Source organism: Triticum dicoccoides, chromosome 6A (assembly GCF_002162155.2).
Source record: "Triticum dicoccoides isolate Atlit2015 ecotype Zavitan chromosome 6A, WEW_v2.0, whole genome shotgun sequence".
Classification (NCBI taxonomy): Eukaryota; Viridiplantae; Streptophyta; class Magnoliopsida; order Poales; family Poaceae; genus Triticum; species Triticum dicoccoides.
Window position 1 is genome coordinate 616,835,619 of NC_041390.1, and position 12,928 is coordinate 616,848,546.

Genomic DNA, 12,928 nt, shown 5'->3' on the forward strand with positions numbered 1-12,928 from the left:
TGGGGGAGTCCCTGGGGTCACCCGCCCCCCTCCCCGCGTTGGGGCCGGCCTGCCTCACCCCCGCCTCGCCGGCTTCCCCGGCCACCTCGCTGACGGTGGACGTCGCCTCCCCGGCCTCCGCGCACCCCCCTCCGACGGTGGCGTACACCAGGAGACCCCGGTCCTCCTCCACGCCGGTGACGTCCTCCCGCCGCAGCGCCCGCCTGGAGGCGTCACGGCCGGGCGACTCTCCTGCTCCTTCCGTCGCCGAGCGGGCGGAGCTCCGCGCCGCGGTGCGGAACCTTGAGTCAGGTGTGGATCCCGTCCCTCCCAGTTCTTCTCGTTGCTCCTTTTCTGCTCTCGAGGCCGCTCCCCTTGGCCACCTTGCTAAGGTGGCCAACGACTCGGCCATTGTCTTCAGGGGGGAGGTTGGGCCCCCTTTAGATCAGATTGAGGCCATCAGGGCCCGGGAGATCCTCGACGGCAAGCTGGCCGAGTCTCGTGCCCGCCTGCTTCGGCCTCCAGCTCCGACCCCTCTGGTGGCCGACGGGATCATCCGTGGTCGCACTCGGTCTCGCACGGCCGCCCTTCGCGCGCAAAGCGCCTCTCGTGTCTTGGGGTCAAGCAGCCCCCCGATGGGGGTTTAGATGAGGGCCCTTTTCTGGAACCTCCGCGGCTTCGGCCATGACGGCCGTCGCCGCCAGCTCATCGAGTACATCCGGGACGAACATATTGACATCATTGCCATCCAAGAAACCCTTAGAGTCGAGTTCACCCTACAGGAGCTGGAACATCTGAGCCCCCACCTCTTCGCGTGGCACTGGCTCCCTTCTAGCGGGACCTCAGGCCACTCGGGTGGCATCCTTCTTGGGGTTAAGGATGCCACTTTCGAGGTGGGCGGCATGGATAGAGGGGAGTTTTTCGTTAGCATGGAGATCTTCGAGCGGGCTTTGAACTTCAAATGGGAGGTCATTGCGGTCTACGGTCCGGCTGACCACCGCCGCTCCCCGGCCTTCCTTGCCGAGTTGCAGCTGAAGATCTCCAACTCCCCACATCCTGTTTTGGTGGGGGGCGACTTCAACCTCATCCGTTCGCCGGACGAGAAGAATAATTCCCGGGTTAATTTCCCCCGGATGCAGCTTTTCAACGATTGGATTGCGGAGCTGGGGCTCCGTGAGCTTGACCGGACTGGTGCCAGGTTTACTTGGACCAACCGGCAAACTATTCCGACACAATACGTGCTGGATCGTGTCCTAGTTTCCCCGGAGTGGGAATTGCGATGCCCCCTGGCATCGCTCCGGGCGGTCACCCGGATTGGTTCCGACCATGTCCCCCTTCTCCTCTCCACGGTTGACGAGCGCCCTCCCTCCCCGCCGCGGTTCCGGTTCGAGAGCTTCTGGCTCAACCAGGCGGGCTTCCGGGAGGCCGTCGTCGCCCGCTGGATCTTCGCCAGGTCGGCACCCCATCGCGCCATGTCCGCGGTCGATACTTGGCACTTTTGTGCCAAGTTAGCCCGCCAGTTCATGAAGGGTTGGGGGGCTAATCTTGGCCGGGACCTGAGAGAGCGCAAGAATTCCATCCTTGTGGCGATTCAAGCCTTGGATGCGCGCGCGGACTCGACCGGGCTCTCCTCGGATGAGTGGCTGCTGCGCTACGACCTAGAGGACCAGCTATCCCTCATCTACACGGACGAGGAGGCCTACTGGCGCCTACGGGGCACCCAGAGATGGGTGCTTCAGGGCGACGCAAACACCGCCTACTTCCAGGCGGTTGCGAACGGCCGGCGCCGTCGCAACTCCATCCACTGCCTGTGGGATGGAGATGCGCAGTTAGTGCAGCCCGCGGCCATCCGCCTCCATGTGGATGGCTTCTATAGGGCCTTATTTACCCCCACCCCGCGTGGTGGGGCTAGCCTTGCCCCCGACATTTGGTCGGGGGCGCTTGGAGTCTCGGCTGCAACCAATGCGGCCTTGGTTGCTCCTTTCAGTGAGGACGAGGTCCTCGCTGCCATTAGGGGGATGAACCCCTCCTCGGCCCCGGGACCTGATGGTTTACCTGTAGCTTTCTTCAAGACGTTCTGGCCTGCCATCAAGCATGAGGTCATGGCTCTCTTTGAGGAATTCTACTCTGGTACCATGGATTTGGGGCGCCTTAACTATGGTGTGGTGACCCTCATCCCCAAGGTCCCGGGTGCCGCCGATATCCGCCAGTTCCGCCCCATCACAGTTATTAATGTGATCTTTAGGATTCTGGCGAAGGGGTACGCCAATAGGGTGACCCTCCTTGCGGGCATTATTACCCACCCGAACCAATCCGCCTTCATTCAAGGCCGATTTATCCTGGATGGGGTGTTGGTGTTCCACGAAGTGCTCCACGAGGTTCGTCTGAAGCGCCACAGGGCGGTCTTCCTTAAGCTGGACTTCCACAAAGCCTATGACACGGTCCACTGGCCGTTCCTGAGGGAAGTCCTGCTTCGCAAGGGCTTTGACGATCGGTGGGTGACCTGCGTCATGCAGCTCGTCTCCTGCGGCCGGACTGCGGTGAACATCAACGGCGAGATTGGACCCTTCTTCCCTACCCTTTGTGGGGTTCGGCAGGGGGACCCCTTCTCGCCGTTCTTGTTCAACATGGTTGTCGATGCCCTGGCCGCCATCCTAGTTAAGGCCACGGCTGCGGGGCATATTCGAGGCTTGGTCCCGCACCTTGTTGGAGGGGGAGGGGTGACCCTTCTCCAATACGCGGATGACACCATTATTATGACGGAGGGATCCGCCCTCGAGATTTCCAACCTGAAGTTCCTCCTTCTGTGCTTCCAGCAAATGTCGGGCCTGACCATCAACTTTGACAAGAGCGAAGTGATGGTGCTCGGCTACCCCGATGAGGACGCTCAGTCCATTGCCGATCGGCTTAACTGCCGGCTGGGATCTTTTCCCACGACCTATCTGGGGATCCCCATTAGCGACTCGCGCCTCACCGTGGCGGACCTCCGCCCCACGGTGACCCGTATGCAGCACCGAGTTGAGCCCTGGAAAGGGCGTTGGCTGTCGAAGGCGGCACGTGTGATCCTTATCAACTCGTCGCTTGCCAGCCTTCTGTGGTTCCTCATGAGCTTTTACAGCCTTCATGAAACCCTTCATCAGGAGATCGCCAAGTACCAGGCCAGATTTTTCTGGGCTGGCGAGGCAGGCAGACAGAAATATCACATGGTCAACTGGCCAGACATCTGCAAACCCAAAGACCAGGGTGGCCTTGGGATTTTGTCCTCTCGGCGCATGAACATCGCCCTCCTCACCCGCTGGCTATGGCGCATTGCCAATGGGGAGGGAGGCCTTTGGTTGACTATCATTCGGAACAAGTACCTGCGTGGCCAGCCTCTGGCGTTCTGCCAGCGCTCGGGCGGTTCCCAGTTTTGGCAGGCAGTCGTCCAGCTGCTTCCAGTCCTGAGGATAGGCACCTCCATCTCGGTGGGCTCTGGCGCCTCGACCTTGTTTTGGCTTGATAGGTGGCTAGGGGACTCCCCCCTGGCCGCCCGGTTCCCCATCCTCTTCGACATTGTAGTTGACCCTCGGGTCTCGGTCGAGGCGGCCCTTATTGACTTAGGGCGCCTCGCGTTTCGTCGTCCTTTTGGCCCTGCCGAGGTGGCTGCTTGGGATGTCCTCCTCCAGGACATCGCCCTGTTGCCTATGGACGTGGCTGACTCTCCGGATGCCATCTCCTGGCGTCTGGATTCCTCAGGCCGCTTCTCCACCAAGTCCCTTTACGCGGCTATTGCCCCATCAGTTGCCCCGGAGCCATTCGGCCTTATCTGGGACATCCGCCTCCCACTTAAGATCCGGATCTTCTTGTGGCAATGGATCCGCGGCCGCCTACCGTCCGGCGTGGAGGTCCTCAAGCGCCATGGGCCTGGGGATGGGATGTGCCCCCTATGTGACACGGCGGAGGATGCCAATCACATCTTCTTCTCCTGTTGCACGGCACAGTTCCTATGGGCGTGTTTTCGCGAAACGGTTGGGGGACAGTGGTGTAATAACAACTTCCCCGACTTGCTTGCGGAAATCCAGGCCTCCCCTTCACGCTACAGACATATTAGATGGTTGTGCGTTGGGGTGCTGGCTTGGACGTTGTGGACGGTTCGCAATAAGCTTGTCATTCAGAAGGTGCCTCTTCGACGTGCGACTGACTCCATCTTCAAAATGTGTGGTTACTTGCAGCTCTGGCGGCCGCTTAGCCGCCCTCCGGACCGGGATGCCATCGACAGACTCCTCTCCGACCTTCGTTCGTTGGCCTTCCGCCTGGCTCCGCCGCTCCCGCCGCCTCCCCCGGAGCCCGACTAGAGGCGTCTCTCTCCCGGCGTGTGTGCCGCTTTTTGTGTGTGTGTTGGGCTTGTTGAGCTGTGCCCTCAGCACTAACCCTTGATGCTTGTTTGTTCCTGGACTGTGTGTGTGTGTGAACCTTGGTGGTGTGAACCTTGTGGATGTTGGCTTTGGCATTGGCTTTATCTATAAAGCGGGGCGTGAGCCTTTTTCGGTAATTTGGTTACTGCGACAACACGCAGCCTATTGTGACATGCAAGTGTCTTGATGGCTTTGAGCCAAACAACAAACAAGACTGGACAGCCAGCAGGTTTTCACAGGGATGTCACCGAATGGAAGCACTTACATGTGGTCAAGGGGATGGCTTCTTAAATATGTCAACCATGAAGGTTCCCAGCCAGTTCTTGTATGTCACGAATAGAAGCTTAGATGAATGCATAGCAGAATGCACCAGCAACTGCTCCTGCACGGCCTTTACTTACACCAATATGAGCACTGATGCTATCAATGGGGTTGAAACTAGGTGCCTATTATGGACCAAAGATTTGATCGACATGGAGAAGCTCGTTGGACAAAGGGGAAACCCTCTATATCCGGGTTAATGCATTGAGTGGTACAGTTTACTGTTTCTGTTTCTCTGCTTGTGCTGTTAGATATACTCCTCTATTTGCGGGCCCAGTGGAGCTCCAGTAATATTCTCTAGAGTTCTATGTACAATGTGAGTACAAGATAGGTTTAAGTTAGTAGTGGCGGGCAAATATTAGAGGGTAAAGACTTAATAATGCCATTATGATAGAACAGTTTGGTGTAACATATATGCAGTGTGTGAATCACTACAATCTTTTTTATACGAAAAGACAATAGCTTATTCAGTTGGAGGGTCCAGATTAGGAGCCACTGGATGCAGCATGAAAATATGAGCATGCGGTGGTTCACAATATTCCAGATCATGTTTATAAAGTTAGTTAGCATGTAAAGCACTTCCATCTGAAACATTTATTAATGAACAGCTTCTAATACATGTTTCAAACATTGAGGTGTCCAGAAACATTTTGCCAGCCGCCAACACAGTTATTCCAGAGTGTATATATATCCAATCTCAGCCAATGTATAGGAAGTGAGCCTAGCTCATATTGGCGGGAGAGTCAGGGGCCGTTCGGAATCACTCCGCTCTGTAACTCTGCCGCGGAGCGGAGTGGCATGCAGTTCAATTTCAGCGAGCGGCGAAAGGGGTGCTCCGCCCGCTCCGCTCTCTGGCGGAGGAGCAGAGGATTCCCGAACACATCTTCAGTGTACAGTCCCACAACCCTGGTTCGAGTCCTATTTCATTGGACTTGAATTTGGTGTACAATCTAATACCACTGTTGATAAATATAAGACGTTGTGGCAGTTCAATTTAAACTGCCAAAACGTCTTATATTTAGGAACAGAGGGTATATTTCCTATTAATAGAAAATGTAGTTGCTCCTACAAGTTCACAGAATCCATGTCTATACATACCTATAGAAGGAAACCTTCGCGTCTGGCATAAGTTGTATATGCCATCTAATTATAGTGTATAAAAAAATAGGGCATGACAACCACTCAATCCAGTTCAACAAAACATGTTGTGCGCGTTTTAATGTTAAGTATCAAGCAGACATTTTGTATGTCCCAAATGTTACCATACTCGTGATGCAATTGTTCATGTGAGAAATAGATTGCTTGAGAATTGAAACAATGTGCATGTAGTTCATACTTGTAAGAAATATTTGGCTTGTGAAACTAACTATTTAGCAAATCTTTAAATTATGTTTTCTTACAGATTGAATTTTGGCAGATAAAAAGCAGAAGAGCGTTGTTTTAAAAATTACACTGCCAGTCGTGTCAAGTTTGCTCATAGTCATATGTGCGTGGCTTGTTTGGATCTGCAACTTGGGAGGTAGAACACAGTTCCATATTTTTCTCGTATATTTCCCCCAAGCATGTTTGCGCAGGGCAATGTTATTCCATATTTCTATGTGCTATGTCCCTTTATTATAATGTCTGCAATCAATGTTCCTGGTAGGCAAACAAAAAAACAAGAAAAATTGGAAGAAGGTGATGTCAGGAACTTCGAGCACTTCTGTTGAACTTCACGATGGAAACTTAAAGTATCCTTTTATAAGCTTCAAAGAAATTGTACTTGCAACAAACAATTTTTCTAACTCCAACATGCTTGGACATGGAGGTTTTGGCAATGTTTACAAGGTAACGTGAAATTTTCTCTTATAGAGCAACATAACAGTGTTTCCCTCTTGTTTGAACTAAAAGTATCAAGTGCTCAGGGGACATTAGAAGATGGTACAAAAATTGCTGTGAAAAGGCTTAGTAAGGGTTCTGGCCAGGGGGTAATGGAGTTCAGAAATGAAGTAATACTCATTGCGAAGTTGCAGCACCAAAACTTGGTTAGACTTCTAGGTTTCTGCATCCATGGAGATGAGAAACTATTGATATATGAATACTTACCTAACAAAAGTCTAGACGCCATGCTTTTTGGTATGTTCTGCTTACATCTTGACAAATTTCAGTACGTAATGAAATCAACCAGAATGGCTAATATTATCCCTCAATTGATGCTATTGGTAGCAGATGCCACAAGAAAATCAATGCTTGATTGGCCGATGAGATTCGAGATAATCAAAGGGGTAGCTAGAGGACTTCTTTATCTTCATCAGGATTCAAGGCTGAAGATAATTCACAGGGATCTCAAAGCAAGCAACATATTATTAGATGCCGAAATGAGCCCTAAGATATCTGATTTTGGTATGGCAAGGATATTTGGTGGCAATCAGCAGCAAGAAAATACCAACCGTGTCGTTGGCACATAGTAAGAGATATACTGCATGAATTATCTTTATGCATTATTCTTGTGCTTGACCAAAATTTTGTTCTGTGTTCAAACAGCGGTTACATGTCCCCTGAATATGTTTTGAAAGGAGTGTTTTCTGTCAAGTCTGATGTATATAGCTTTGGAGTTTTACTACTGGAGATTGTGAGTGGCTCAAAGATCAGTTCTGTGCACCTAAAAGCAGACTTCAGCAGCATTATAGCCTATGTAAGTAAAATGACATGTTCGAATTTCTGCAAGTATAGAAAATATATGCATCTTGAAAGGGTAAAGAATGGACGCAGGCATGGAGCTTATGGAAGGATGGGAACACACAGGATTTTGTTGACTCGTCAATTGTGGGGAGCTGCTCACTTAATGAAACTTCACGGTGCATCCATATCGGACTCTTATGTGTTCAAGGCAGCCCAAATGCGCGGCCACTCGTGTCATCAATCGTGTCCTTCCTGGACAATGGAGATATATCACTTCCAACTCCAAAAGAGCCCATGTATTTTGCAGAAGATAACTATGGTACTGACGGAGCAGCAGAAAATACTGCCAAGTCTGCAAATAACATGAGCATTACAGTACTGGAGGGACGCTAGCACCTAGCAGTCTAATTTCTGCATATTTGTATGTACTTTTTACAATTGTATACCGGATAAGAAACTGCATTTGTATTGAAGAAGTAGAAGCTTTGTTTTAATATAGATAATGTATTTCAACTCCTCCTACGGCAAAATGGGAGAGGTCAAAATGTTCTTATTAAAGACCCTTCTCACCAAGAATTTTGGATGCATAAAAGAAGGCAAGTTAAGCAGTTTTTTTTTTGTATCCTTAAAGAAGGATAGTAAGACTCTATATTTCTTAATTTTGGATGCAATTTGTGTCTTGGTTACTATGGAACATTTTTTAAGTACAAGTATGGAAGTAAGAAATAGTCAAAGGTATCGGATATGTCACCTTATTGTATCAAAATATACACAATGCTTACCTGGAAGAAAAGACATCCTGTAGCACTGATCCAGAACGCTTAAAGTATACAATATAACCCTTAACTAAGCAAGTGCCACCGGTCCAGAAATGAGAAACTTATGTAGGAGAATGTGAACCCTTAACAATACCAAGGTTATGTGTCGCCTCTTTTTTGGGTTTCCGATAAATACCACACGCCGCTTGAACGAGACATTGATCAACTAACGTAGTGCCACTCTTTGAAATATGTTGAAATAAGCTTTCAGGGGAGCATTCAAACTTGAAAGGATAAGCTGATTTGTGAAAACTGAAAAATATGCCACTAGCATTTTCACAAACACCTTGTGCCCACTCTAGCTCACTGCTCATGGGCACCAACCGAGGACACCTCGGCTCGAGATCCCGTAACAAAGGCCAAAGGGCATAGGTTGTATGGCTCAATTGGCATGTAGAGCACGCACCTTTGAGAAGCTCTCGCTCCACCCGGACGGCCTCCGCGTCTTGGTCTGCTCCCAGTCCATATTTGCCGCCCGAGCCCGTACTGGCTCCAAATGTGAGGCCGGTAAGTGGGTGGGGGAGGAGGAAGAAGGTTGCGCCAAGCCGCCAATATTTTCTCCTCCTCCTCCTCCACCGGCCGGAGATGCGGCGCTCCGTCCCCCACCGTTCTGCTCCTTCCTTCCTCTCGCGCAGTTTTTTTTTTTTGAGAAGAAGTTATTTTTTTAGGCAATCCTCTGGCGCAGCGCAGCTGGACCAGGGCCCAAGGGCTTTCTTTGGTGATTCGGCTCAGCACGGCCCAACAAACTAGCCAGGGTTATGGGCCTGGCATTCCACGCAGTTCTCAGGATTTCCTCAAAAAAAAAACGCAGTTCTCAGGAAAACGCAGTTGTTTCTTATTTAAAAAAAAGGGAAAACGCAGTTTTGTACTGCATGCTCACTCGCTCTGTTTCATGCTGCTCAACTGTTTAAAAAGATCCACTAAAAAACTGTTTAAACCTTTATTTTGGAAAAAAAATAGAACAACTGTTTACGCCTTCATTTTTTCTTTTTTAAGATGTACACCCATAGGCATACAGTACTTGTATTCATAATAGTAATGATACAGAGATGAAATATATACATGCAACAGAAAACAAAGGAGGATACAAGCGGTTGTATTGCTACACACCGCCCTTGCCACAACTATCAAGCACCCACGCCCTTCGCCACTGGAGAAGGAGAGCACCAAAAGTTGGTCCACACCCTGTGCTGTTAACGAGCCACGATAGCCGCCAACCCCGGAAGGCTGGATCTAGTCCGATAAGGAACATTGGTCGGAGGAGCCCTCCGAGCCTCTTCGATGCCAGATCTGGGGCCAACTTCAACCCACCCTTCAACAGGAGGTTGGATCTTTCACGTCTTCTGCAAATCCATGATAGTCATTATCGCCGCACTCCAACATAAAAACGTATGTCTAGCATATCTACACATAAAAACGTACTGCCTCCGTCCCAAAATTCTTGTCTTAAATTCGTCTAGATATGAATGTATATAATGCTAAAACATGACTTGATACATCCGTATTTAGACAAATCTAAGACAAGAATTTTAGGACGGAGGGAGTATCACAATTGGCAATTTGGCTTTATTGGCGTACCATTATTCGGTGAATCAATACATTCATGGAGCTCTCGGAATATGTGGTACACAAGTTTACAAATGTGGAACATTACACCTCACGTACGTCAGTTCACTAGCCTCATAAAAACCTTGCGCTGAATGAAAGGACACTAGTGGTGAACACTAAAATCAGCATTCTACCAATCACATAACCACATACAGGAAAACAACGAAACATTATTAAAAACAATGAAACATTATAAAAAACAATGAAACATGGAAGCAACCGTGGAAGCCAATCGACATGCATATAAGAGCAAGGGCAAGGACAATAATAGAGCCAACTGATGGCTATATCTTGTTGCCACATTATCTATAGCCAACATTATATAGTCGAAAATTCCCGGCCAAACAATGTATCAATTACTCCCTATCGCACCGTTTTCAGCTGCCAAACCCCCTGCAAGAGCAACTGGTTCTGAACTGCACATGTCATTGGTAGTCATTTTGTTGTTGGTAACAAAGTTTCATGCGTTATTAGCTAAACATATATATTCATGACAACTTCCTCTTGGATGAGTTGGACTTGGACTTTGTTATGCTTCACCTGTTACTCTCTTAGATGGCTTTATTTGTTCCGGAAAGCAAAGGAAATTTTGCTTGACAGGTTATACAAGCTGGGCGCTTAGTTATGTTTCTTTAGTTGGCTCTGGACAGTCTAGACAAATCTGCCTCCCCTGTAATGTAATATAGGTAGTGTAAATCCTCTGATCATCCCAAAATCAATTAGCAGAGATTTCTTTTCCGCTGGCACAGGTTGGCATATTGATGTGGTACAAGTTCCTGCTGGAGCTGCAAATTTATTCGAGGCGTGAAAAAAGAAGAGTGCCAACCATCGATGAACTAATGGGTGATGAATGTATTCATCATTGGTGCATGCAACAATGAGCTAACTCATGCATATTGTTGGCGCTCCTTCAGTTGGGGGTACAGTCAATAGAATGATGGTGACTCCAACTATGCACGATGGAGGACGACCGAAGATTTTCAACAATGTAACAACGTAAGATGCTCGTGTTGGAGAATTTTCTGGTGTTCCTTTGAGAGAAGATATATCTCTGGCTAAATGTAACAATACGTTGAATCAAGCTGCAGTGATAGGCTTCCAGTCAGATATAAAAGGGCAGAACTCATTTAATTTGCACCATTTTCAGTCAGTCACATTCCAAGCAGAGAACTCGTCAAGAATTTGAATGACACCTGACCCTCCTGGCTGAACTGAGCATACGGCAGGAGTTTCTGAGCATATAAGATGGAAACAAAAAGGTACACAATTTTCTTATCCTACACGGTCATCGCAGTCCACCTTCGCTTCCATTGATTCAGTCATAGTGATAAATTCAGAAAGTAAAGTCTATTACTGGAATGTTTCCCAAAGACCACAATTTGGGTCCAGGCAAGGCGGCAAAGACGCATTCTGAAAAGAGAGAGCCTCAACGACTAGTCAGGAATTTTTCCAGTAAAAAAGAAACAAGTCAAATATTTGAATATCCCAGGGCAAACAAATCAGCATATGCTAGGTGGACAAATAGGCAATTAATTACTCCGTAAACTGAAAGAGAAAAGCATGCGGTCAGATGACAGTACACACATAATTTAGCTAGACTGGAAGGTCCACACCAACCAAGTATTTTTAAGCTATCAATAACTAGAAATCAAAATTACTACTGAATGTGCCTCACAGAGTCATTGCTCTAGCTCCTGCAAGCCTGTGAGCGTTATGATACTACCAGCATTCCTTGACATATCAGATAATTATCTCCAGAAATGAGGATGATCCATGCGCCAGTCGCTCCTTAATCCGGTGCCGGCTAGCTTTCTCCGCCTTGGATCTGTCAAGGTTGGTGGCGTTGCAGTGCCTGCATGGCAATTCACCCTGCAGCTTGATTATCAACAGCCCCACAGCTTGTTCCATGACAAGCCTTACATAGTTTGTCACCTTGTCTTCATCCTCGCACCCCCAGATCACCAGCAACTTCAAGTTCAGGTGCTTCAAATCCTTGGATGGCTCCCACACCACGTTGGTCTTCTCGGCAAAGTTCTCGGGAGTCTCGATACATGAATGTCGAGATAACTTCAAACAAGGACATAGAAAGAAAACAACCCATGTTAATTAAACTTGCCACCAACCCATGAAGGCCAACGTGACAACAATTGCAATTAAATATAAGTTTAGGGCCCTAGATTTTGGAGAAATTTGCATGAATTAAATCCTAGGTAAAGTACGACGGATGAATATGCTTCCGGGGTTCTTATGAAATTACAACTATATTACTCGTATTCTTTCGACCAAGATACTTTGAGTAATAAAGAATTTTCATCAAGAGGCCAGGGCTTTCCTCATTTTCGAAAAAAACATAGGAAGAACTTTTGGAGAACTCTTAACATGAGAAATCGAGCAGTTTTTTGTTGTTGCATGGACATCGTCTCACAGCAAAATTAGAATGTGGCTTGTGTTGTATGCACTACTTTTGGTATTTGTAATAAGTTGGTGAGTGGTTGATCAACTTGCTGGTACGTTTTTAATGCTGAATATCCTTGGAACATATCTAACATATAAACCATGCTAGAGTACCCGCCATTCCAGGGGCACTCCTCGCGCGAGACGTTTTTCACCGCAGGATGAATTCACCACAGTACTTTTTTGGCTGCTGGCAGCTGGTCAACCGTTGGCTTTTTCTCACATTAATGTAAGCTTATAGAGAGGATGACGGGTGGGGCTCGTTGGCTGTGGGGTCATGCGACCCATGTGAGTTTTCTCCAGTTTTTGGTACGCGAGGTGTGCAGCGCGTCCTCGCCAATCGTGGCCTGGGTAAAAGGAACCCTAGAGACCCCCGCGGCCGCCTCCCTCTTCTCGCGCTTCCTCCCCAAGCCCCACCTCGCCCCACGCCGCCCATCTCCGCCTCCTCTCTCACGTCCTCCCTGCCGCCATGGCCTAGCCCACCCTCGTCATCAACCTCCCCAAGCCCCCTCTCTCTCTCTCTCGGGGGTGCTGCTGGTCGCAATCTGGACGAAGAAAAGGAGACCCCGGAAGAAGTTAGAGCGTCCTGGTGGTGGCTAGATCGATGCGGCCGACGGCGAGTGCCGGTGAGCGACGGGGAGGCCCCTACCTCTCCGCATCTTCTCCCAGGTTCCCGATCTGGAGCGGGTGGGA

General features: G+C 48.9%; 1 protein-coding gene and 2 long non-coding RNA genes across 3 annotated transcripts in view; 1 reads left to right on the top strand and 2 right to left on the bottom strand.

The window, feature by feature from the left end:
• Positions 1 to 7,990, top strand: part of LOC119318521 (G-type lectin S-receptor-like serine/threonine-protein kinase B120) — a 15,536-nt gene extending 7,546 nt beyond the window's left edge. The window contains exons 2-7 of the mRNA XM_037593089.1: positions 6,112 to 6,213; positions 6,340 to 6,521; positions 6,599 to 6,809; positions 6,903 to 7,140; positions 7,218 to 7,368; positions 7,446 to 7,990. Of these exons, the coding sequence (XP_037448986.1) occupies positions 6,112 to 6,213; positions 6,340 to 6,521; positions 6,599 to 6,809; positions 6,903 to 7,140; positions 7,218 to 7,368; positions 7,446 to 7,748 (1,187 nt within the window). The 3' untranslated portion in view covers positions 7,749 to 7,990. The remainder of the gene's footprint in view (positions 1 to 6,111; positions 6,214 to 6,339; positions 6,522 to 6,598; positions 6,810 to 6,902; positions 7,141 to 7,217; positions 7,369 to 7,445) is intronic.
• LOC119318522 overlaps positions 1 to 8,797 on the bottom strand; it is a 16,849-nt gene extending 8,052 nt beyond the window's left edge. Inside the window, exon 1 of the long non-coding RNA XR_005154150.1 lies at positions 8,580 to 8,797. This is a non-coding gene — a long non-coding RNA (uncharacterized LOC119318522). The remainder of the gene's footprint in view (positions 1 to 8,579) is intronic.
• A 2,413-nt stretch (positions 8,798 to 11,210) lies between these two features.
• The window catches only part of LOC119318528, a 21,574-nt gene continuing 19,856 nt past the window's right edge, over positions 11,211 to 12,928 (bottom strand). Inside the window, exon 5 of the long non-coding RNA XR_005154153.1 lies at positions 11,211 to 11,848. This is a non-coding gene — a long non-coding RNA (uncharacterized LOC119318528). The remainder of the gene's footprint in view (positions 11,849 to 12,928) is intronic.